Source organism: Topomyia yanbarensis, chromosome 3, assembly GCF_030247195.1.
Source record: "Topomyia yanbarensis strain Yona2022 chromosome 3, ASM3024719v1, whole genome shotgun sequence".
NCBI lineage: Eukaryota > Metazoa > Arthropoda > Insecta > Diptera > Culicidae > Topomyia > Topomyia yanbarensis.
The window spans coordinates 375,932,286-375,955,092 of NC_080672.1; the positions used below are offsets into that span (position 1 = coordinate 375,932,286).

A 22,807-nucleotide genomic window follows, 5' to 3' on the forward strand; every position below is an offset into this window, starting at 1 on the left:
AAGCGAAGACTGAATAAATAGAAATATATTTGGCTTACAGAAGAAAAACCAGGACAAATCAAGCATTTTCCAGGACACCAGGACAGTCAATGCAAAACCAGAACATGTCCTGAGAAACCAAGACGTATGGTCACCCTACACTTAATTTTTTTTCTGCCGAATCTCAGCTTTTTTGCGTGTTTTGCCGAAATCTCAACAGCTGAGATTCAGCAAACATTATTTTTTGCTGAGATCTCGGTAAAAGTGATGTTTGAGTGCTGAGACTCGAAAAATATTTAACCGAAAATCATCAAACTAATCTCACTTTACTGAGATATCAGTTTCTAAATTTGCTGACTACACAGCTGTTGGAAAATTACCGAGCCAAATTAAGTGTGTAGTCAACAGGAACGACTTCGTGTAACTGTATACACGCCTACCCCCTTCTCTCAATCTTCCTTTCATTTTCTGACTACATCTATGTTATTCAGCAATTCATTCTGAATAGTTCATTCAAAGATGCCAAGTCTCTGCAATGAATATATTCCCATTTATTTATGTTTTAAATGTTAATGTCGGTGATCGGAGCCGTAGCGTGGTCCTCTGGCACCCTTGGCGGAGTCTCAGGTTTGCGCCTCTTTGGTATTTACTTTGGTTTTCCTTTTCAGTTTGACCTTTTAGCAATAATTTGTGTACAGTAAGATTCCGTTTTTGGCATGCTCCCTTTTTGGCACACTCCGATTTTGGCAACAAATGGGTTCCGTTTTTGCCAACATTTTGGTTGGTCATTTAAAAATGTGCAATAGATATTTTTTGTATCAATTGATATCACATTATTTGACTTCATTTCCAAACATGGGAGTCATATTAACCCTCAAAGACGCAAATCATTTTTTTTTTAATATTGTGAAAATTGTTTCATAGCTTCAATACATTACTGTGATAATTTTGAGATGTTTTTCGCAATGTTGTTTTACAACAGTGTTATGCATTTAGGGGTTACCTATATTTTACACTATACGTGTTGTATTTAATCATTACAATAAGTGTAGAGATGCATTATTTATGTATAATATGGACAAGTTGCAAGTGATTTTTACAACAAAAATGGTTTTCTTCAAGCCTAAATATCCTCAAGCATTGCAGTTCGATTTTCATTCTATCAATTCCATTTGAAAGATCAACGATTGGTTAGTTATAGAGAAGCAATAAATTTATTTGTTTTTTAAAAGAGCTGTGTTTTTTAAACAAGATTGTTCAATAATTTTCAGAAAGAATACCTAACAGCCCCAGGAGCGAAATCAACACTACCATTGTTTTGTTCAAGTTTTGACGTTCAGTGGGCCGAAGAAAAGCGATTCGAATTAAATGCTATTTTACATATTCCTAATGAGGGGAATTGCACTCGAGAAGTGCGCGAAGATTGTGAGAATTCTACAGGACGGCACAGTGGGCAGAATGCTACTTTCGACGCTCAAATCCTCTAGCGCCCTGGGTATGTATCCTGAAGGATTTGTGTCTTCGGAAAAGTATATTGGATGAAAATGAGCATTATTTTGACAACTGACTGATAAACGTTTCTTGCAAAGAATAAGCATAGCCTTATGACTGAACTACAATTCGGAAAACTGCAGAAAGGACTAGACACAGCAGTGATTTAAATAAGATTACTTTATAAATTACTTGATAAATTTATTCTCAGTTCGAAATATTATATTTGAATTCGAAAACAAGAAAATATTTGCATATATTATATTTTTTCCTCATTTCATTTGTCTGCAAAAGGCCCACCTTGCCCCACTTTTTTCTCTTCGTGGTTATAAAGTTAAAGGTTTTTACTAGTCACAAAATTCCAACTGCCGCCATCTGCCGCTTCGTGGGTTATTACAAATTTTGTGGATCATTTTTTTTTAATATATTTGATGAAAACGACCTTAAAATGTCATGATTACATTTATCACTCTTTTAAGCATTTTTATTATTGTATATTTTCGAAGATTTAGGAATAAAACATTTATTTCTAGATATATTTTTCATAAACAAATGTTAAAATTCATTTTCTCGAGTATTTTTTTAAATGTCATGTAGCGCCATCTACATAGGTTATAAAGTATAAATGTCTTCAGTACATGTGTTAGAAATATCAAAACGAACAACTTTTCCGAAGAAAGTTTTTTGTTAGAACACCCACAAAAGATAGAACTGATCTAGATCAGTTTCTACTTTTCTAGATTAAAACCAAAGTTGTCAAAATAATGATCATTTCCATCTAAGATGCTTTGCTAAAGACACTAATCCTCCAGGATATATACCCAGGGCGGTAGAGGTTTTGAGCGTCGAAAGCTTGCCCCACTGTACGACGTCTGAATTTGATAAAATCATGAATAAAATTGAATTTGCATATTTTTTCTTTCGTCTCATTTCATTTCACATATGATTAAAAATCCTTGAAACATTTTTGAAGCCGTAAATTGAAAATCCAAACTTTAAAAATAAGGTACCATTTTTGGCACGGTTCCGGTTTTGGCAACTGAAAAAAATAAAATTGTTGCCAAAAACGGAATCCTACTGTATATGGAAATGAAATATATACCCCCTACTAAATTCATGTTTTGCTGTCGTTCATTTCATGTAAATTCCAGCTTTTGTGGCTCTTTTAATATATATTAATGAAATCAGTTGACGGCCACGGAGGGAGCATCTATTCAGAAGACTGTTCATTAGGGTGCCAATGGCATGCATGGGAAACAGGCAAATTTAACCCTTTCATGCCCAACTTTTTTCTAGTACATGAAGGGTTTCAAAACTATTTTTCCCTGAAAACGGTGAGGTCCAGAAACACGAAAAGCCTTTTTTCATAAAGATAGGTGCTTCACCCGCAGTGCTAGAAGCTGCCTAATTTTAACCTTCCAATGCTCAATATACAATATACAATAGTCCAATTGCGTGGAAAACGTAGTCAAAGACAGTCTAAATTGATAAGTTTTATCAATTTTCAGAAATATTTCAACATAACGAAGATATATGAAAAATTCATTGTCCGTCCTCAAAGTAAACTATGCCTGGCAGCACTGCTCCATCGGAATCCAATCAGACTAATTGCAATAACTTCTGTTCTAGAGCTGATCATTGTAACTGTTAATACTCAAATAAAAGGCAATAGTCACATTTAATAACCTTACTTGTTTTTGTGAGAAAATCTTGCCTCAATCAAAAGTTATAGCTGTTTAAAACGTTATTGTCCACAAACAACATGGACATGAATGGGTTTATAATCAGACGCACCTCGGAAAGTGTCTTTGCAAAAGTTTAGCTTAATCGTATACAATTACGATATTGCGCAAAACGGGCAAAGTGCTAAAATTTTCATCTGTGAAAAAACACAAAAGGACCCTTAGAAAATTCAAAGATTGAATTCGAATTTTTGATGCTAAATGGTTTAGGATGTAATGAAACGTCGAGATCTACGGCCACGCTGATTTTTTATGATAGCCTTTATGGAACTTGTAAAATTCTGCATTTGAGTTGATCTTGGGGTTGTCTTATAAATGCCCGAAACAACATTCCATGCGAAGTGATCAAGGCACGTGTAATCGACCTCCACGGATTTGGAAATTTAGAGGAATTGTTCATCTAGGGCAAATATATAAAAACCCAAATTTTTGTGACAATTGAACCACCCCTCGGGTCATGGGAGCACCCCCCGTTTTGGAAAATTGCCAAAACCCTTGATTTTCTTTTGATCATATATCCGGTTTTATTTACTCTAGAATCAAACCACAAGATGGCTTTTGAAGAAAATTGTTCAAGGAGTCTATAAAAAATATTATTTTTTGCCGACAGTGTTGCCAACTATGCAATTTTTTCAGTTAAATATTAAAAGTTATTTTTCTCTCAATATATATATTTTAATTTTGAAAATTTTAATGCCATCGCGTTCCTCAGACATTTTTACATAAAAAACACTTATCATCCCAATATAATATGAGCGCGTCCTGAGATACACCGTTTTGAAGAGAAAAAACCGCAATTTCCCATATAAAATCGCAAGCGCACAACACTAAAAAACCAACTTGCGTAGTCTGAGTTCAAACATAATTTTTCGTGAAGTAGACGAGAAATGATGAAAAACTACGTATTTGGTTTGCTTCTAGCAGATCAGGGTCGATTTTTATGACAGTTTGAAGATTTTCTCCAATTTGGGCAATAAAAATGGATTTTTATATGAGAAAATCTGAGTTTTTCCCTTCAAAACGATATATCTCAGGATGCGCTCATATTATATTGGGATGATAAGTGTTTTTTATGTAAAAATGTCTGAGGAACGCGATGGAATTAAAATTTTCAAAATTAAAATATACGTATTGAGAGAAAAATTAACTTCTAATATTTAACTGTAAAATTTGGATAGTTGGCAACATTATCGGCAAAAAATAATATTTTTTATAAACTCCTTGAACAATTTTCTTCAAAAGCCATCTTGTGGTTTGATTCTAGAGTAAATAAAACCGGAGATATGATCAAAAGAAAATCAAGGGTTTTGGCAATTTTCCAAAACGGGGGGTGCTCCCATGACCCGAGGGGTGGTTCAATTGACACAAAAATTTGGGTTTTTATATATTGGCCCTAGATGAACAATTCTTCCAAATTTTGTTCAAATCCGTGAAGGTCGATTTCAAGTTTGCATCTTTTTTTGATCACTTCGCGTGGAATGACCCATTTCCAAACTAAAGTCCCATCTCACTTCAAGAATTTTCCTTGCATCACAAAGGCATTTTACCACAATTACCACAATAGATCAAATAACTGGTCGCAGTGGTTAATGTACCCAACAATGGAAAAAAAAGAAAATGGCATTTTTTCAACAGTACACCAGATTTCGACGCTTCATGACATTGCGTTTCGATTGCGCTCAAATGTTGCACGGGGATTTTTTTTCGAAGTAACAAAACGTTTGAGGTGTGTCCGGTTTGAAATTTCAGGAAGACCATATGTTGGTACTCTACCGTATGTCAAGCATACTGAGGAGACAATTTTAGAAACTATTATTGATTACGGTGCATAGTCACAGCATTTCGATTATGTTCCAGATTGCATCCACTCATTTTTTTGTACAAGCAAATGAAACAAAGATGCTTTTATTAACTATTGCTGATTCAGTTTTTTACATATTCTTCGTTCCAGTTTCTTATAAAATAGGTTGCATCCAGCCATATATTGTGTAAAGAAAGATGCCCACGTTATCAAATTCATATTGTACTTGAATCCCCCATGATTTCTGTCTCTTCCTTTCTATTTTCCAGTTTTGACTTAGCGTTTGGCTCTAGGTCCGTGCGTAAATAAACTCCCCTGAATTTACCCAAATGATCCTAAAATAGATGTCGAATAAGATTTGACGTCAAAGACTCCGAGCTTCCATTTAAAATCAAACACATTGAACTGGGTTCGATCATATCCGATCTTATTTCGGATCAAAGACTGTCCGCAAAGTATTCTAATATTCCGGAAGACGCAGAAATATTCAGCTGTGCCAGATATCTCGAAAGTGTACCTAGATAAGCTCAGAATTGTGATATTTTGTCTAAAGCAAACAAATGACATTACTGGCGACCAGATATTTATGAATAACTAACGCGTTTACAGGCCCGCTCACAAAGTTGAGATCGATGGTGTCTTTATCGATTTTAGTGACAATCGCACCGTGCGAGACTGCTTTGCATCTTCTTCGACAAGGATCGTCTGAATGATCGGTTGTTTGTACTGCGCGTCAAACATGCAGTGTTACATTAATTACAAGCAAATAGGTCTTTGCAACATTAATTATTTTCTCTCTTGGGAGGCCGCCAAATATACCAACAAAGAAAGCTCTGCCACAAATCCGAAGCAAACAGCACCTGGTCTTAGACAATTGAGAAGAAACAAAGAGTTTCCAATGCTTCCAGGACCACTAAACATCTCATGTGACATGTCAGCCAGAGCTTAAACTTATTCAACTTCGTGTAGGATTACTTGGACATAGGTTAGGAATCGGCAACTTTGTGATATTGCGGAGATCCTCCCGGCATCGAGGAGACTTCAATTTTAATGGTACGGCATGGGGTTATTTTCTCAATGATAATTGATCTAGCTCACTCTACGATCTTTGCTACAGTTTTAAAAAGGTGGCCTGCTTTACTGCCCATGATCACTTCCGTTCCTCTTGTTCCTATGAAACTGAGACAACGAGCGGAAAAAGTTGGCAATAATTTTTGCTTTATTGATGAAATTTGAAGTCTTCGTCTTGTTCTTTTTTTATTCTGTACTAACTGGACCGTAGCCTAGTCGCCTTTGGTAGAGTTATGCGCCTTTTTACTGGTTGTTTTTCGGTTCGACTTTCAAACAGTAATTTTGCGTGTACCTGGGAATGATATCCTGACTTATTTTATGACTTAACCTCTCTTAGTTTAAAAGCAGATCAAGATTTTAACGCCCCCGTAAGGTTGGCGCCCTTGGCAGGGGCCAAGCGCACGCTACGGCTCTGTTGGTGATGTACCAGCAATGTATTTCTGCGATTGGTTTGAACCATAAGTTTTTTTATTCGTTATAACTATTTCTTGAAAACTCATAGCTAGTGACCATCTTTAATAAAGTTGTTAACCAATGTTTAAACTGTAGTGAAATAGCAACCTTTACTAACGTATATGCAAAATAATTGAACCAACTGCTCGATCAACCGATCCTAAATTTTGCACAGGCATTTGGGACCACAAAAGGAACTCAAAAAGTTCTGTGTCCGCTGGTTTAATCATTTTAAAGTTTTCCCCTACAATCGTGAGCCACTCTAATGATACACATTTATGCGGGAGGCTATAAAACAACAATCCGAAGAATTTATTTGAGTACAGCGAAGATCCGTTATTATCAGCTTCTTTGTTTATTTTAGGCTGATATAATGTGGATATGTATTTATTTTTTATGGATAGTTGCAAAAAACACCCAAAAATCACACTCCAAAACATCCTGTGTATTAAAACCGGTGTACTGAAGAGACAATTATTGGGAGTAACCTGATCAGGCCCGATGAGAGGGGGGTCAGCCAGGGCAATTGCCCGGGGGCCCGGGTCGTATTTGTGGGCCCGCGCTTTTACCCAGAAGATGAGCGAACACGTCCGGTATTCATACCAGAGCAAAAAAATAGTAATAGTAATTTCTTTGTAATCGTTCACCTTATTAAATTGTTATATGATGAAAGCGTAAAAATGAAAACTTTATTTGATAGTTGACATTTGCTAACACAAACGTTCTTAAACGAGATGTCTACTTTGTGTGCAAGTTAAAAAAACGAGATTTATTGCTTGAATCGACGGAATACACATCAAAACGTTGAGAAGCCAATTCAAAGTATTTTCGAAAAAATCAATAGAGCGTATAACAGGAATGCGAGCGCACAGACAAACGCATCCGTCCTCTTCTACGTTCGCTTCTTTGCTGGTGGTGCCGGTTGTTGGCTTGGAGACACTAGGCGCAATTGTTGTTGAGTGAATATTTGTTCCTGTCAGATCCGTAGATATTGGTTTTGTAGCCGTTTTTTGTTGGGCATAAGATAACGGTGTGCTGTTTACGGTTATAGTAGGCGGGCTTTTTAGCTGCTTTTGCACAATGTTTTCCGTGGTGCAGTGTCTTTTTGCAGAATTCACGCATAGGAAACTACTATGGGTGCATAACCGGTGTTGTCTGATGAAACGTCCTATTTCCGGTTGATCCGCATAAAATGGTTACGTATGAAGTTAGGAACACCCGGGAAAATGCGTCTCTTTACATAAATCTGTTAATCACTATGCCAGGGGTGTGTGGAAATAATTCATGTAACCTTCCGAGACGTCTCTTAAGGGGGCGTCTAGTGCTAAGTACTCAAACCGAAAGCTATTTTGTTTTACGATTTTGAAGACAAGGCAACAAAGGATCTTTTGTGTAATGTAAAGATTAATTTATTCATTCATTGTGCAAGCAAAAATATATTTTCAGTCACGCAGAGCCACACATATGAGCGTTCCAAGAATAGACGCTCAACCCTTTTTCAAGTCAAGTGCGAATACGATAACTCTTGATAAAATTGTCTGACACAGGATATTCAATAAGATTTATAAAGCTTAGACTTCTAGTTACTCGATGAACCAAAAAAAAAATAGAAAAACCGATTTAATCCACCTAGCAGTGAGATGAGACATTTCTTACACATTCACACACTCTATTGGATTAGTTTGCAGAACTCACGAGAAGTAAGCACCCAAGCAGGTGGGATGAAAACAGTTTCTAGTCTTGCACGAATACAATCTCGAATAAACTGAATAAATTATAGAAATCAACAAAACGACCGAAATAAAAAAAGTAAAGCAAAAAATGAAATATTAGGTTTTTAAATTCATAAAATGAGTAGAAAAATTAATGTAAATCAAAATTATAATATACACAAATCAAATTAGATTAGGTTATAAAATAAAAATTAAGATTATATTTAGAAATAGTTATAAGATTAATAGAATAAATTAACTCATACTAACAAATTGAATGAAATAAAACGAATGACTGAACATTAAATGCATAAAATTGAAGATATGAATAAAATGCATCAAATGAATCAATTGAATCAAATGAATCAAATGAATTAAATGAATCAAATGAATCAAATGAATCAAATGAAACAAATGAATCAAATGAATCAAATGAATCAAATGAATCAAATGAATCAAATGAATCAAATGATTCGAATGATTTAAATGAATCAAATGATTCAAATGATTCAAATGAATCAAATGAATCAAATGAATCAAATGAAACAAATGAAACAAATGAATCAAATGAATCAAATGAATCAAATGAATCAAATGAATCAAATGTATCAAATGAATCAAATGAATCAAATGAATCAAATGAATCAAATGAATCAAATGAATCAAATGAATCAAATGAATCAAATGAATCAAATGAATCAAATGAATCAAATGAATCAAATGAATCAAATGAATCAAATGATTCAAATGAATCAAATGAATCAAATGAATCAAATGAATCAAATGAACCAAATGAATCAAATGAATCAAATCAATCAAATGAACCAAATGAATCAAATAAATCAAATAAATCAAGTGAATTAAATGAATCAAATTGATTTAATTCATCCAGTGAATACACTGAATCAAATTAATGAAATGGATCAAATGAATAAAAAGAATGGATGAACAAAATGAATAAAGTAAAAAATAAATGAAATGCATAAATAAAACAAACGAATCAAATAAACAAAATGAGCTGAAGTGATAAAATGAATAAAAAGAAGAAAATGAGCAGAATTTAATGCATTGATTAAAATGAAAAATTGAACAAATTCATTAATATAAAGAAATAAATTGAATCAAATAAATTATTTGGATGGAATGATTAAAACTGAAAAAGTAGTCAGATTATTAAAATGAAGAAACTGAACAAAATGAATAAACTGGAAAAAATGAATAAAATGCATACAATGAAAACAATGAACAAAATAAGTTAAATGAATGATATGAGTAAAATGCACAAAAAGAGTAAACTGATCAGAGTGAATCCAAAGAATGAAACGAATAAAATTAGTAAAATGAACGCAGATGAACAAAACGAATAAAAAGATACTGAATGAAATAATTCAATTAAAATGAAATGGTCATATATTGGAAGCCAAAAACATTTTTGAATAAAGAAAATGAATAAACCGGATTGTACGAATTTGAGAACCATTGCATCAGAAAGTTTTGAAATGTTTTTGAAAATCCCATCTTCTGAGAAAAAGGCTAATAAATATGCAGTTGAGTCTCTAAGGCTTCCATCTTTTTTTGGTTTTATCCTTTTTGTTTTCATGCTTCTTTACTTGACGGCGTCGTTTTAAGATTATCTGGTGTTTCTACTTTATTGTTGTACATTAATTAGTTATCAGGAACCTGGAATGTTCAATTTGCTTTGGAATTCGAAGTTTACTTTTTGGTCGCATATTCCCGAAAAAAGATTTATGTACAGAATAGAATTTCCAGGTCCAGTATTTTAACGCACAATTGAATACAGTAAGGTGAGACAAGGTCACATGTGCTTTCAAGAACCTTGAACAGAGAACGACAGGGAGAATGCGATTCGTGAATGAGACAGGTAGATATTTCAAAGTTTTTAATTGCATTGAAGTAAATAGTGTGAAATGTCTAGGCTATGTCGATAGCATAAAAGCCGTGCATTCAGTTGATTGCAATGCAGTCTCTTTCCATTCATCCTTATAGCTTTCATATTGTTTCGTTCGGAATTCTCGTGCAGGAAATATGGATAAATAAGTCCTATACAGACCAAAGAAATGGTTCAAACTACTCAGTATATCCAGATGTGGACGACGATAAGTTAGAAGACACATTGTAGTTGCATCCCCCATCGAGAGTGGGTACTTTGGGAGTCTTCTTTTCCTGGATGTAATTTGTGGATATTTTTGGTCTTTGATCCGTTATTTTTCATGAAAGTTCGTACCAATACAACGAATGTGCAGCTGATACAACTCATGGTTCATTCGCCTGCGCCACGTTCCGTCTTCCATCTGCACGCCACCATAGATGGTACGCAAAACCTTTCGTTCGAAAACTCCAAGGGCGCGTTGGTCCTCCACGAGCATAGTCCAGGTCTCGTGGCCGAGAGGACTACCGATCTAATCAGCGTCTTGTAGATAATCAACTTCGTGCGCCGGCGAATTTTGTTCGACCGGAGCGTCCTCCGGAGTCCAAAGTAGGCACGATTTCCCGCCAAGATCCGTCTCTGAATTTCTCTGCTGTTATCATTGTCGTCGGTTACCAGTGAACCCAAATACATGAATTCGTCGACCATCTCGATTTCCTCACCGTCAATCCGAACTCGGGTGGGAGGTTCACATTGTCGTCTTTAGAACCTCTTCCTCTCATGTATTTTGTCTTCGAAACGTTGATGGCAAGTCCAATCCTTCTGGCTTCAGCTTTCAGTCTTTGAGCATATATTTCATTCAAAATTCAATAGAGATACGAATAGTTTAAATATTGCACGTGGAATGTCTCTTTTGAAAATTTTCATCGTCAAACTTTCATATTACCCAGTTAAGCCAAATATTTTTCTGATATAGCCATGAATTTCCTTAATTATAGTGTAGATACAGGCTTTGAATAGAATTGAATTAAAGTTGAGTTGATGTAGCAGCAGACAAGAAATAGTTTTGTTTTCTCAAACCTTCGCAATTACAATTAATAAATATTTCAGATTGGCAGAAGATCTTATCACACAACTTAGAAATGGATACAGAAATAGTTAGATAGATGCGATAGAAGAGAGACAGAGAGAGCAAGAGAGAGAGAGAGAGAGAGAGAGAGAGAGAGAGAGAGAGAGGGCGTGTGAGGAATGGCAAATGATGGTTAATGCAGTGACATTATTTTTATAGGTATATTATTATGATATATTGATTTCTTACATTCTTATCATAAATAATGTTAGTAGTAATTTTTGCGCCATAACCAGTATAACCTAAATCTTGCAAAAGAGTTAAATTTTCGCTAGATTTTTGGGCTTCAAACATACAGTTGCTTTCGGTAACGCCACGAGTATAATTATATAAGAAATCTTTTATCTCACTACTAGGTGAATTACTTGTTGATCTGTGTATTGATATACAATACAACATTTCTCTCATGATTGAACGCAATGCCCAATCCAAGGAATAAATACTAGAACTCACTGTTTCTTTATCAACACATTATTTTGTCTTTGAAGTGAACTTATATATTGATTTTTGAGAAATAGTTAATTTATTTTAAAGGTAATTCACAAAATGTTCTCAACATTGAATTTCTTGAATCACGTAAATGTGTTTTCATACCCCGATATTCAAAATCGGTTTAGTTTTGCCCATAAAACTCCAGTAAAGCAATACTCTGTATGAAACAATCTCATTTTTAGTTAGGGGAAATTGGTAAGCGCGGACTAAAAATACAAAATGTTCAATATCTCCGCTGCTCGTGCACGGATTTAGACAATCTATAGCTTGTTAGAAAGGTATTTTTACAAGCTTTCTATTTATGTGCAGTTTGTGGGACAAAATTGTACTGTTTGAAAGTTATTTGCGAAAAACCTGCCGTGTTTTGCCAAAATCGCCCATATCTCAGAAAGTAAACAACATATCGAAAATCAAAAATAATAGTGTCAAATGGCAACGTTAGGCCTTTCATTTGAAACTAATTTCATTAAGATCGGTTCAGCCATTGCTGAGATAATTACATGACATTTTGTACATACATACATACACACATACACACACACACACATACAGACATTGTCTCAATTTGTCGAGCTGAGTCGATTGGTATATGAGACTCGGCCCTCCGGGCCTCGGAAAAAGTTTTCAAAGTTTGAGCGAATCCTATACATTTCTTTTGTAAGAAATGTAAAAAACTCGAGTTTCGGAAAATGGCTTCATGAAAACCGAAAAATCTCATAATTCGCGCATTTTACTTCAAAATAATAGGAAGAATTTTTTTTATTTAGTTTTCTGACAAGCTACACATATTGTGCATTAGCATAAAAAATCGTTGATTAGTTTTTGAAAAAGGCGTTTCGAGAAAAACGCTATTAAAGGGTGTCCTACATCAATTTGCATCACGAAAAAAAACGAAAATAACTCATTGGGAATTTTTTTCTTGAACATTTGGGTAGAAGTACTTTAGAGTGTATTGTTTACTATTCTAGAGGTTCAATACTTAAGCCGATAAAAAAGAAGTCGATTTTTTGCTCACTACAGCAGACGCCCCCCTTAAGATCTATTGTTAAAAGTACAAACTGAGCTAAAGCTGACCAATGTTTACACCCTACAGTTTCACCATGTTAGACATAGCGTGCTGAATATGGTCCAGACCATCAATCCAGCACAAGCGTTTGTTTCGCGAAACGAAATATATCGTTGGTTGTGGCGACATGAAATCAGTACCTCTGTATATATTGGCGATGACATAAACGAGGTACGAATACACGAATTCGCACCGTGCACCTTTAATTACGTTGTTAATCGTTATGTACACCCGAGTACTCGCAAATTGAAAAACTCGTATTTATGGCAATTTTACCCGATTCGGATACCATGGCATAATAAGCTGTCGAAGTTCACCCGTCTGGCACGCTATCTGTGGATGTGTCAATATGAGCCAACCGGAGAATAATAGAAACTACGGACTCACGAGTTTCTCATGGTTGAAGAGGTACTAATTCATGCTGAACTAGAGGACTTAGATTTTAAAGGGCCCGGCAGTAATACAAGCCTTGGAGCCCGACGCGGCTCTCGACGGCCCTGAACCTGATTTATGAATTGTTGATTACGTTGCATGTCATTAGATTGAGGCTAACAGCCCAAGTACCGTCACAACACTCCTGTTACGTCCCAGACATTACCCGCCCATCGTTTTTAATGAAACTACACTATGTTGACGAATGTTAACTTCTCTGATGGTTATCCAAGTCTGTATATCACGTTACGTTTGGTTCGGGCACTCCATCTTATTTACGCACAAAACATCGCTTTATAACGCTTTCCTTTTTCTCATAACAGTAGTAATAGGAAGTAGTAGATCATCCGCTCTAATCAAAGTAGTAATTATAGTTATTTTAAAAATTACTGTGTCACACCAATTGGCTTTCCTTTAGTATTTAGTAAATCAAGTTTGTTAAAATAATGGTCAAAAGAAGCACTCATAAATCACATGACGCCACCAGAAAAGAATCCAAACAAAAAACAAACTTCCACTTCAGTAACAGCAAAAGGCGAACGGGTGAAGCAAGTTAACACGTGACGTAATTTATGAATGTTTCCTTTGTCTTTAATGTCGCATTCGGCAGTGAATCGACCGAATCGCTAGCTCATCATGCCCGTGTTTACTTTCTTCCGCTAGATGCAAATGTTGGGAAGCCTGCCTAAAAACCGACGCAGGTCAACGCTGGTATCGCTTTCGACAGTTCATTCTGCAGTATGTCGACACCCCTGCGTTCGAGTGGTTCGTGCTGGTACTCATATTTGCATCGAGCATCACCCTTTGTTTCGAGGACATCCACCTGGACAAGAACAAGAGCCTGAAGCGGATCCTGTACTGGACCAATTTTGCCTTCTGTTTGATCTTCATCATCGAGATGTTGCTCAAATGGGTTGCCTTGGGGTTTGCCAAATATTTCTCCAGTTTCTGGACGATACTGGATTTTATCATCGTATTTGTACGTATTTGTCTCTGTCTATTATCTGTGACGTATTTTTTATGTCAGTTTTGCACTCTTCTTCTCTCTTTGTTATCTCAACGTTTGTTGAAAGATGAAGTAATACACCTGAGGCTAATCCCAAATTTTCTCATTGCGACGCACGATCTCTTTTTTTTTCTCTACACGCACCGGCGGTTTTTTCTCTTATCCTGGCTCGTTCACAGGTGTCCGTTTTCTCCCTGCTGATCGAGGAGAACGAAAACTTGAAAGTACTACGCTCGCTAAGAACGTTGCGCGCTTTGCGGCCACTGCGAGCGATATCCCGATGGCAGGGCATGAGAATAGTAGTGAATGCATTGATGTATGCGATTCCGTCGATCTTCAATGTACTCCTAGTATGTCTCGTCTTCTGGCTGATCTTCTCGATCATGGGCGTACAGTTTTTTGGCGGGAAGTTCTTCAAGTGCGTTGACGACGAAGGCGAACTGCTACCGATAGACGTAAGTATAGGGACGAGCTGTTCGGCTTGATCCTTCTCACCCCTACTATACGACCACCTCATAGCCTACTTTACCGGAAGGCGTGCGTAGCTTAAAGAACAATGCGTGCTACACTTTAAGCTTTGAGACGTCCGGAGAACCAAAGCCAGTCCACCCAAGATATAAAAGATCGAACTGTCGACTAATCGATTCTTGATCATCCCCTATTGTGCCACTGCCCAACCCCTTTTTTGCTTTGCCGTTCCCCGTCTTTGTTCTTTTACTTTTCTCGTTTACGCTGCTCTCGGTACAGATCGTTAACGACAAGTGGCAATGCTACTCATCGAACTACAGTTGGATCAACTCCAAAATCACGTTCGACCATGTCGGTATGGGTTACTTGGCTTTATTTCAAGTGGTATGTTTCCATTCACTAATGTATGATCGTGTGTTTGCTAATACTAATTGTTGATTTTCATACAGGCCACCTTCGAGGGTTGGATGGAAGTGATGGCGGATGCTGTGGACGCCCGGGGTGTCGATCTCCAACCACAACGAGAAGCAAATCTATACGCTTATATTTACTTTGTAATTTTTATAGTGTGCGGATCATTCTTTACACTTAATCTGTTTATCGGAGTTATCATCGATAATTTCAACATGTTGAAGAAGAAGTATGAAGGCGGCGTTCTAGAGATGTTTCTAACGGAGTCGCAAAAACACTACTATACTGCCATGAAGAAACTGGGTCGGAAGAAGCCACAAAAAGTGATCAAGCGTCCAATCAATCAGTTCCTGGCCATGTTCTACGATCTTTCTAACTCGAGGAGGTAACTATAGTCAATGTTTCGGATTTTTGTTGTACACAAAATTGATTTCTCCCTACAGGTTCGAGATCGCCATTTTTGTGCTTATCTTCCTGAACATGTTGACAATGGGCATCGAACATTACAATCAACCGCATGCCGTATTCTTCGTACTAGAGGTTAGCAATGCATTCTTCACCACCGTTTTTGGCCTGGAGGCTATTGTAAAAATCGTGGGATTGCGATATCACTACTTCACCGTACCGTGGAATGTGTTCGATTTCCTACTGGTGCTGGCCTCTATATTCGGTATCCTGATGGAGGACATCATGATCGATCTTCCGATTTCTCCAACGTTGTTACGAGTAGTGAGAGTATTTCGAATTGGGCGAATACTTCGCTTGATTAAGGTAATACATGTCAAGGATGTTTTGTGATCCTTTTGTAAGCGTAAATTATTTGATTTTCAGGCTGCCAAAGGTATACGAAAGCTGCTGTTTGCCTTAGTGGTTTCACTACCTGCACTTTTTAACATTGGAGCACTGTTAGCGTTGATCACGTTTATTTACGCAATCATCGGTATGTCGCTGTTTGGGCATGTACGGCAACAAGGCGCCCTGGATGACATGGTCAATTTTGAGACGTTCGGAAGAAGCATGCAACTTCTATTTAGGTATGTCCGCGACTGTTTAATTCTTGGGTCAGAACTTTATAGCAATTATTTTCTGATATCTCCAGACTGATGACATCGGCCGGTTGGAACGATGTACTGGAATCACTAATGATTCAGCCCCCTGATTGTGCCCTTACCAAGGATCTTTCAAACGGAGACTGTGGCCATCCGCTGCTAGCGATAACCTACTTCACTAGCTTCATTATAATCAGCTATATGATCGTAATCAACATGTACATAGCTATTATTTTAGAGAACTTTAATCAGGCCCACCAGGAGGAGGAGGTCGGTATCGTCGAGGACGATCTGGAAATGTTCTACATCCGGTGGTCGAAATATGATCCTCATGCGGGACAGTTTATACATTTCAATCAGTTGTCTGATTTTATCGCATCGTTAGATCCACCACTGGGAATCCCAAAACCGAACACGGTGGCCCTAGTTTCGTTCAATCTTCCAATTTCCAAGGGTAATAAGATCCACTGCTTGGACATCCTACACGCTCTGGTCAAACACGTGCTAGGGCATGTTGAAGAGACTGATAATTTCAAGCAGCTGCAGGATCAGATGGACCAGAAGTTCAAGAAGCAGTTTCCCACCCGTAAAGAGCTGGAAATCGTTTCGTCTACTCGCATCTGGAAGCGGCAGGAGAAAGCGGCCAAAACAATTCAGACTACTTGGCGGGAGTATCTGAGGTGAGTTTTGGTATACTAATTCAATGCGGGAATGTGGATGGCTTAGGTTGACAATCAGGTAACGAAGTGGATAGATTATATCATCGATAAAGATTTTATGATTATTTGAATAGCAATGTCTTTATTGGAAGTGTGTTAGTACAATTTTTAGAAATAAATTTAAGAAAGAACATGTTTTTCGGCGACTCTTCACAAATTTTGATTTTGTTTGGTTTGAACAAATTAATGAGAGAATGTTGAGGAAGATTGTTATTTCGAACCATCAAAGACACCAGTCACGATACCTACTCAGTATGCTAGGTGTGGCAAAAAAAGTTCCTTTCATATTGTGTGACTCGTCGGAAGAACAAAAGAAACTGTTGATTTTTGCTGTGATGAACTGTCGAGATGAGTGAGACTCAGAAGCAAGAGGTGGTGCTCCAGCTAAATACGGATGCCATTGACTTCCAGCATTTTCGCATAAAACACATAAGGTCTTCGTGATGTGAAACATTTTCTGAAGGTGACAATGGAGGTTATGCTTACGGAAGCCCCCTTTATCGAGTTTTACCATGTCATACATTCAACGAAGAGAAAATCAAAGTTCGGCTACAAGATCTAATACTGCTTACTTGCATCGTGCCCATCAAAAGATTAATGTCACATTTGAATGAAATCAAATTCATTATAAAGGAGACGTTTTGAAAGTAATTTCCCATATATTAAATTGTGTTTTTAAGGCGGGAATCTATGTGAACAGACCGATGTCTTCCTACCTGACACTGCACGTACAAAACAAAATGCAATAATATCACACATTACATCTTTGCACATCCATTGTATCTAATACCATTACCTGAACCGAGTGCTTCAAATAAACCACATATTTCGCTCCAAAGAACTTGAACTCCAAAGGAGTGGTGGAATCCAATCATTGTTATGCTCGTTTCTTGGAATGAGTAAAAAAATCAAAGCAATCCAAGTAAGTTTTGACTCTTAGGGTTTCACTCCTGATTTCGGCTACTCCTGTTCACCCCGGTGTGTGATTTTTGTTCTGTCGCCGCTTATAGAACGAATTTAATTTCAAACTTTGCTTCTTCTTCAAGATTTGTTAATTTAATGTAATTTTCTGAATTTAATGTAATTTTCTGTTTGCTACTTCAAACGTTATAGCATTTAATATATTTTTCCTCCATATTTTCCCATAGCACCAATTTCGAAGTGGGCGGGAGTCTAGAATTGTCCAAATAATGTGAAATTTGATATCTGAGCTGACTTTGACATTTGTCACTATATGAGAGGGGGGCCTTTGAGAATTCAAAAAAAAAAAAATTGCGATGCCCTAATGACCACCAAGACACTATTGGTTTGGCAAAATATTTCCCAGGCTTGTAAACGGTATCCACGCGCAATTACTAGTCGCTCGCACGATATCTGTTGGACAACCATAAACGTTTTATTATTTTTATTGTTTGCACCATAGGAATATATAAAAGACCCACGTTTCCCTTTAGCTAACGCATTGAACCGACACAAATGAAATAATTATAAAATAAAAAGAGTTTTATAGCAAACTGAGCACAAAAACTCTCCAAAAATAAGACTTCATCACCGGTGATTGCAACGTTTAACAAAACTGAGATATTATGCTAGGTTTTGGCCAGAATAAAGTTAGTTATTTAAACGACAAGTTTTTAAATTATACGCACATTGCATTTCTGTAATAGGATAGTACACTGTACGCTTTGTATAAACACCAGGCATCTTCTTCAAACGCTTGATAAAAACAATTCAATTTACTGATACAGAGGAGAAAACAGTTTATATTTTCGCGTCATTTTAATGCAATAGTAATTCTATAAGCACTCAATTTCATTTTTGTCCAGGGGAAAGAAACTACAGCTTTGTGACAGGGCTAAGTTAGCGCCGGATTGTTCAAGTAGTCGAACATATTGCAATCTTTATGGTAATTGTGAAAAAAATCGGAGTAAATTACTTTTATTCAAAAATAAACCAATTAACAATGAACAAATTATTTGATTAACTAAGTGACGATTCGACTTAGAAAGTGTAACCGAAATCGTTATGGAAAGTTTTCCACAAAGGGGAAGTAAGTGCGATGTATTCCCTTCCATGTGTCAGCAGCAAGAGATGCTGAAATTATTGGGCTTATTTATATTTATGGTTTCTAGTTATAGTAGTGATGTCATCAGTGATGCAGTTAACAACTTTTACGTAAATTAGATGATATTAGTAATCAGTGTTAAGTGATTTTCTTTCCATTTGTGGCCAATGTCTAGGCAATTTTCTTTAATATATTAAATTCTAGGCAGCATTCTTTAGTTCATTTAATCATTGAAATATACATTTTGAACCTACTGAACACCAAGAATCCTTCCTGGCTAAATATAATATATCAAAAATTGTTGATACCATAGAACTGTTAATAGTTGGAGCCCTAGTAACAACTGAGGCTATATGGTAGTTTTAAAGCCACTCACAAATCTTAGATTGCACTCTTAGCAAGCTATAAAACCTCAATTGTTACTTGGGAGGCGTCAGATCAAGAAAATGAAAGTTGAACCGTTTCTGTGCACCTACAAATCGCTGGCTGAATCAGAAGATTTAGTGCAAATTTCGAGTAAATTATAACTTGTAAACAAATAATAAAAATCTAATTCAACGTCAATAATATGTCGATGTACTACAGCCTTTCTTATGACAATGTTTTTAGGATTTTTTGTTTCTATCGTCTTAGATTTGAAATTGTTTTCATTACCTTTTTATTTTTCAAAACATCGATTTTTTTTACTTTGTCTGAAAGTACAACTCCCTGAGAATGTTTTCCCAAATTTTGATAGAGGCCTGAGAAACAGATCGAAAGTTACAGCACTTTCAAGCGCGCTTCGTCTACCAAGAGCAGTGGTAACTTGAAATTTTAAGCTAGATCATCTCGAAATGTCGTTGTTCTAAAAATGGCTTTTCCGTGATCACCATCGCCGAAAAACTACACAACCGTTTTCTTCATTTTTTTTTCAATTGATCGTAATAAATTTTTTTCGATAGATTTTGGTTTCCCCCAAAAAAAATATTTTTAATGCCATTTTTAGAGCTTAAAACGGCATTTTTTTAGTAAAAACTTTCTCGAATGCAGGAAAAAATATTATTTATTCAACTAATCGTTAAGGTACTCATATACAAATAGAATTTTTTGAGTTTTGGGATTTTAGTTCATCTATTGGTCTTCAATCGGGATCACCGCAAACCTCTTAAATAAAAAAAGGGTTTCGGGGAAAAAGCCATAATTCCGCCAATCATCAATATATTTTTATAAACTTATGCTTGTTTATTTCACTGAAAAATGTACTATTAAAATACTATAAGTTTGATGTATTGAAATCATTGCTTTATACCTATACGTAAATTCCAACTTTCTTGATATTTTTCTCTCAAAAAAGGTATGTAACTCATTATGAACTTTTCGAAATTCAGTTTTAGTGACTATCTCAAGTCATCAGAATGAAAAGATTTATATAATAATTTTTTAAAGCCCCTCCCGAAACAAAATCCTGGCTAAGGGCCTGTCCATACCATGAGTAAAATCGAGCGATTCGCAATAACTCAGCAGAGGACAAAAGATTGATATTAATGTTATCAATTAACCTGCCACGATATGTATATTTCAAACCCTTGCTCTTGGTTGAGTACTATTTCTCTAAACTTGCATGACTTTCCATACTTAATAATCTCTAGCCAACTGAATGTTCCTAGAAGAAAGAGAAAGTATAATCTAATTAACTATATATTGGACGAATTGAAAATGGAAACCATTTCTAATTTCTACTTATACCCGAACCAACGCAAAGCGAACGACAATGAACAGCACCTCATATGAGCGACCGAAAACAAAAATCGCAAGAACGGAACATGTTTTAATAATCTTTAGTATCAAGCGTAAAAATCGAACAGGAGCTCTTAGATGTCGTTTAAAAACACTTCGGAAAAAATGTATAGACAGATACTTTTTTTTCGATTATAGAAGTTTAACCTGAAGGTCATTGCTTCTTCGGGTTAGAAAAATCTCTTATGAAAAATTTCTAACCCTATGTGTGGGGTCAGGACTGGAACCCAGGTGCGCTGCGTAAAAGGCAATCGATTTACCAACTACGCTACTCCCACCCCCAGACAGATACTTATTCTAGACCGAATCAGTTATAAACCTAGAACGGAAAACTAGACTAGGCAGGCTCATATGGACATGATCGAAAGGAAATGTGAAAACTACTTTGCCTTCTGCTGGTAGGAGTTAAGCGTTCCACCCGAGTCTACCGCATGGTCGTTGATAGAACATAACTCATATTCATGTTTTACCGGCCGGCATCACTTTTTATGTAAACCAACGCTCTTCTCTCTACCATTGCACCTCTTCACTTCGTTGTGTGTTGCTCCCATGTGTGCATTCCACTCCGTGTCTCCACACACAAAAGAGTAGAGGCTCTTTATTGTATGTGTCGGCCGTACCCATTCGGAAGGAGCGAAGCCGATCCTGCTGATCAAACATAATCTGAATTTTAGTTGGCTTTGCATTTTTCACTATTGCCAATAAGGTGTAGCACAAAAAAGTGGCTCTTTAAAGTGGAGATATGCATACTGGTTCTTTTTAGTGAACTGTTCGGCACCGTACAGTTCATTGCAGTGAACCGATTCTTCTGAACAATTCTAGAGCTCATTTCAATTTGGCAAAGCGTGTATTGTTAATAGGGTATTATGACAGTAAAGCCCACTGTGATCCTATTGCACGAAAAAAAAATGTTCCCAAAATACGTGAACTAGTTCACAACTTTATGAACATAATTCATAAATCCACATGATGTTATTCACAGATTCATTAATTCATAAGATCAAAACACTCTGGATATTTTCTTGCGAACTATTTCACAAAACTCGCAATATTAATCATGAATCCATTCCATCCTCTTGAACTCATTCATGATTCCTAATACTCACGATCCAATATCCGTGTTCGCGAAATAGTTCACTAAATCATACAATATTCATGTATTCGTGAACTGGTTCATTATTCCTAATATAATAGACACGAACTATCATCGTGCTCGTAAAATAGTTCACGAAATTATAAAATATTCATGTATTCGTTAACTGCTTCATGATTCCTAGCACAATAGTCACGACTAACCATTCGTGCTCGTGAAAATCCTGAAATATTATTCATGTATTCGTGAACTGGTTCATGATTCCATATATATTAGTCACAATTCAACATCCGTGCTCGTGAAATAGTTTGCAAAATCAATAAAATAAAATAAACTAACCACTGTATGAAGGGCCAAAAAGGAGTAAAGTTACCTGTTCACAGTGTCGCCGACTTGTATCTCAGGGAGGTTAAGAATCTCCTTTCAGAAGCTAGACCATGAGAGCCAATCATAATGAAAGCCGTCTTAGTGGTGAACAGCCCCAATAGATGGGGAGAAGAGCCTTCCCTCTGTCCGCGACATATTATCAACCAGGAGTTGGCGTTTCCACTCTCCTAGTCCATGCCACTTCAATCGGGTGCCCTGATGGTCCCTCCCAATTACCAATTCAAATGTTAAATAATGTGGTAAATATATAATATGAACATATTTACATTGAAAATAAATGTGAATATATAGAAAAATAAACAAATAAGTAACTTATCAATATAGTGACAGGAAATCCTTAGCCGTAAATGTAGTGTCCTCTGAAGCTGCAATATTTGAAAATGGTATTAGGAACATTTTTTAATTACAGTAAAGTTCACATAGACGCGGTAAGAAGGCCTTAAATGCAGCGGATCCTTAAACAGAGTTATTTATGCGCAATTCGGAGGGGCAGAGAGTCCCTTCCAACGATAAGATCCAGCCAAATGAATAATGCAATTTACAATACTCGTTAAGGCACTGCTTGATAGTTAGTGTG

At 36.4% G+C, this 22,807-nt stretch overlaps 1 protein-coding gene across 7 annotated transcripts in view; it reads left to right on the plus strand.

The window, feature by feature from the left end:
* The window catches only part of LOC131693655 (sodium channel protein 60E-like), a 695,995-nt gene that overhangs the window by 653,761 nt on the left and 19,427 nt on the right, over positions 1–22,807 (plus strand). For all 7 annotated transcript variants that reach the window (XM_058981667.1, XM_058981672.1, XM_058981670.1 and 4 more), the window contains 7 exons: positions 13,920–14,235; positions 14,442–14,717; positions 15,010–15,114; positions 15,180–15,526; positions 15,585–15,912; positions 15,973–16,175; positions 16,241–16,870. In XM_058981667.1, coding sequence (XP_058837650.1) covers positions 13,920–14,235; positions 14,442–14,717; positions 15,010–15,114; positions 15,180–15,526; positions 15,585–15,912; positions 15,973–16,175; positions 16,241–16,870 — 2,205 coding nt within the window. The remainder of the gene's footprint in view (positions 1–13,919; positions 14,236–14,441; positions 14,718–15,009; positions 15,115–15,179; positions 15,527–15,584; positions 15,913–15,972; positions 16,176–16,240; positions 16,871–22,807) is intronic.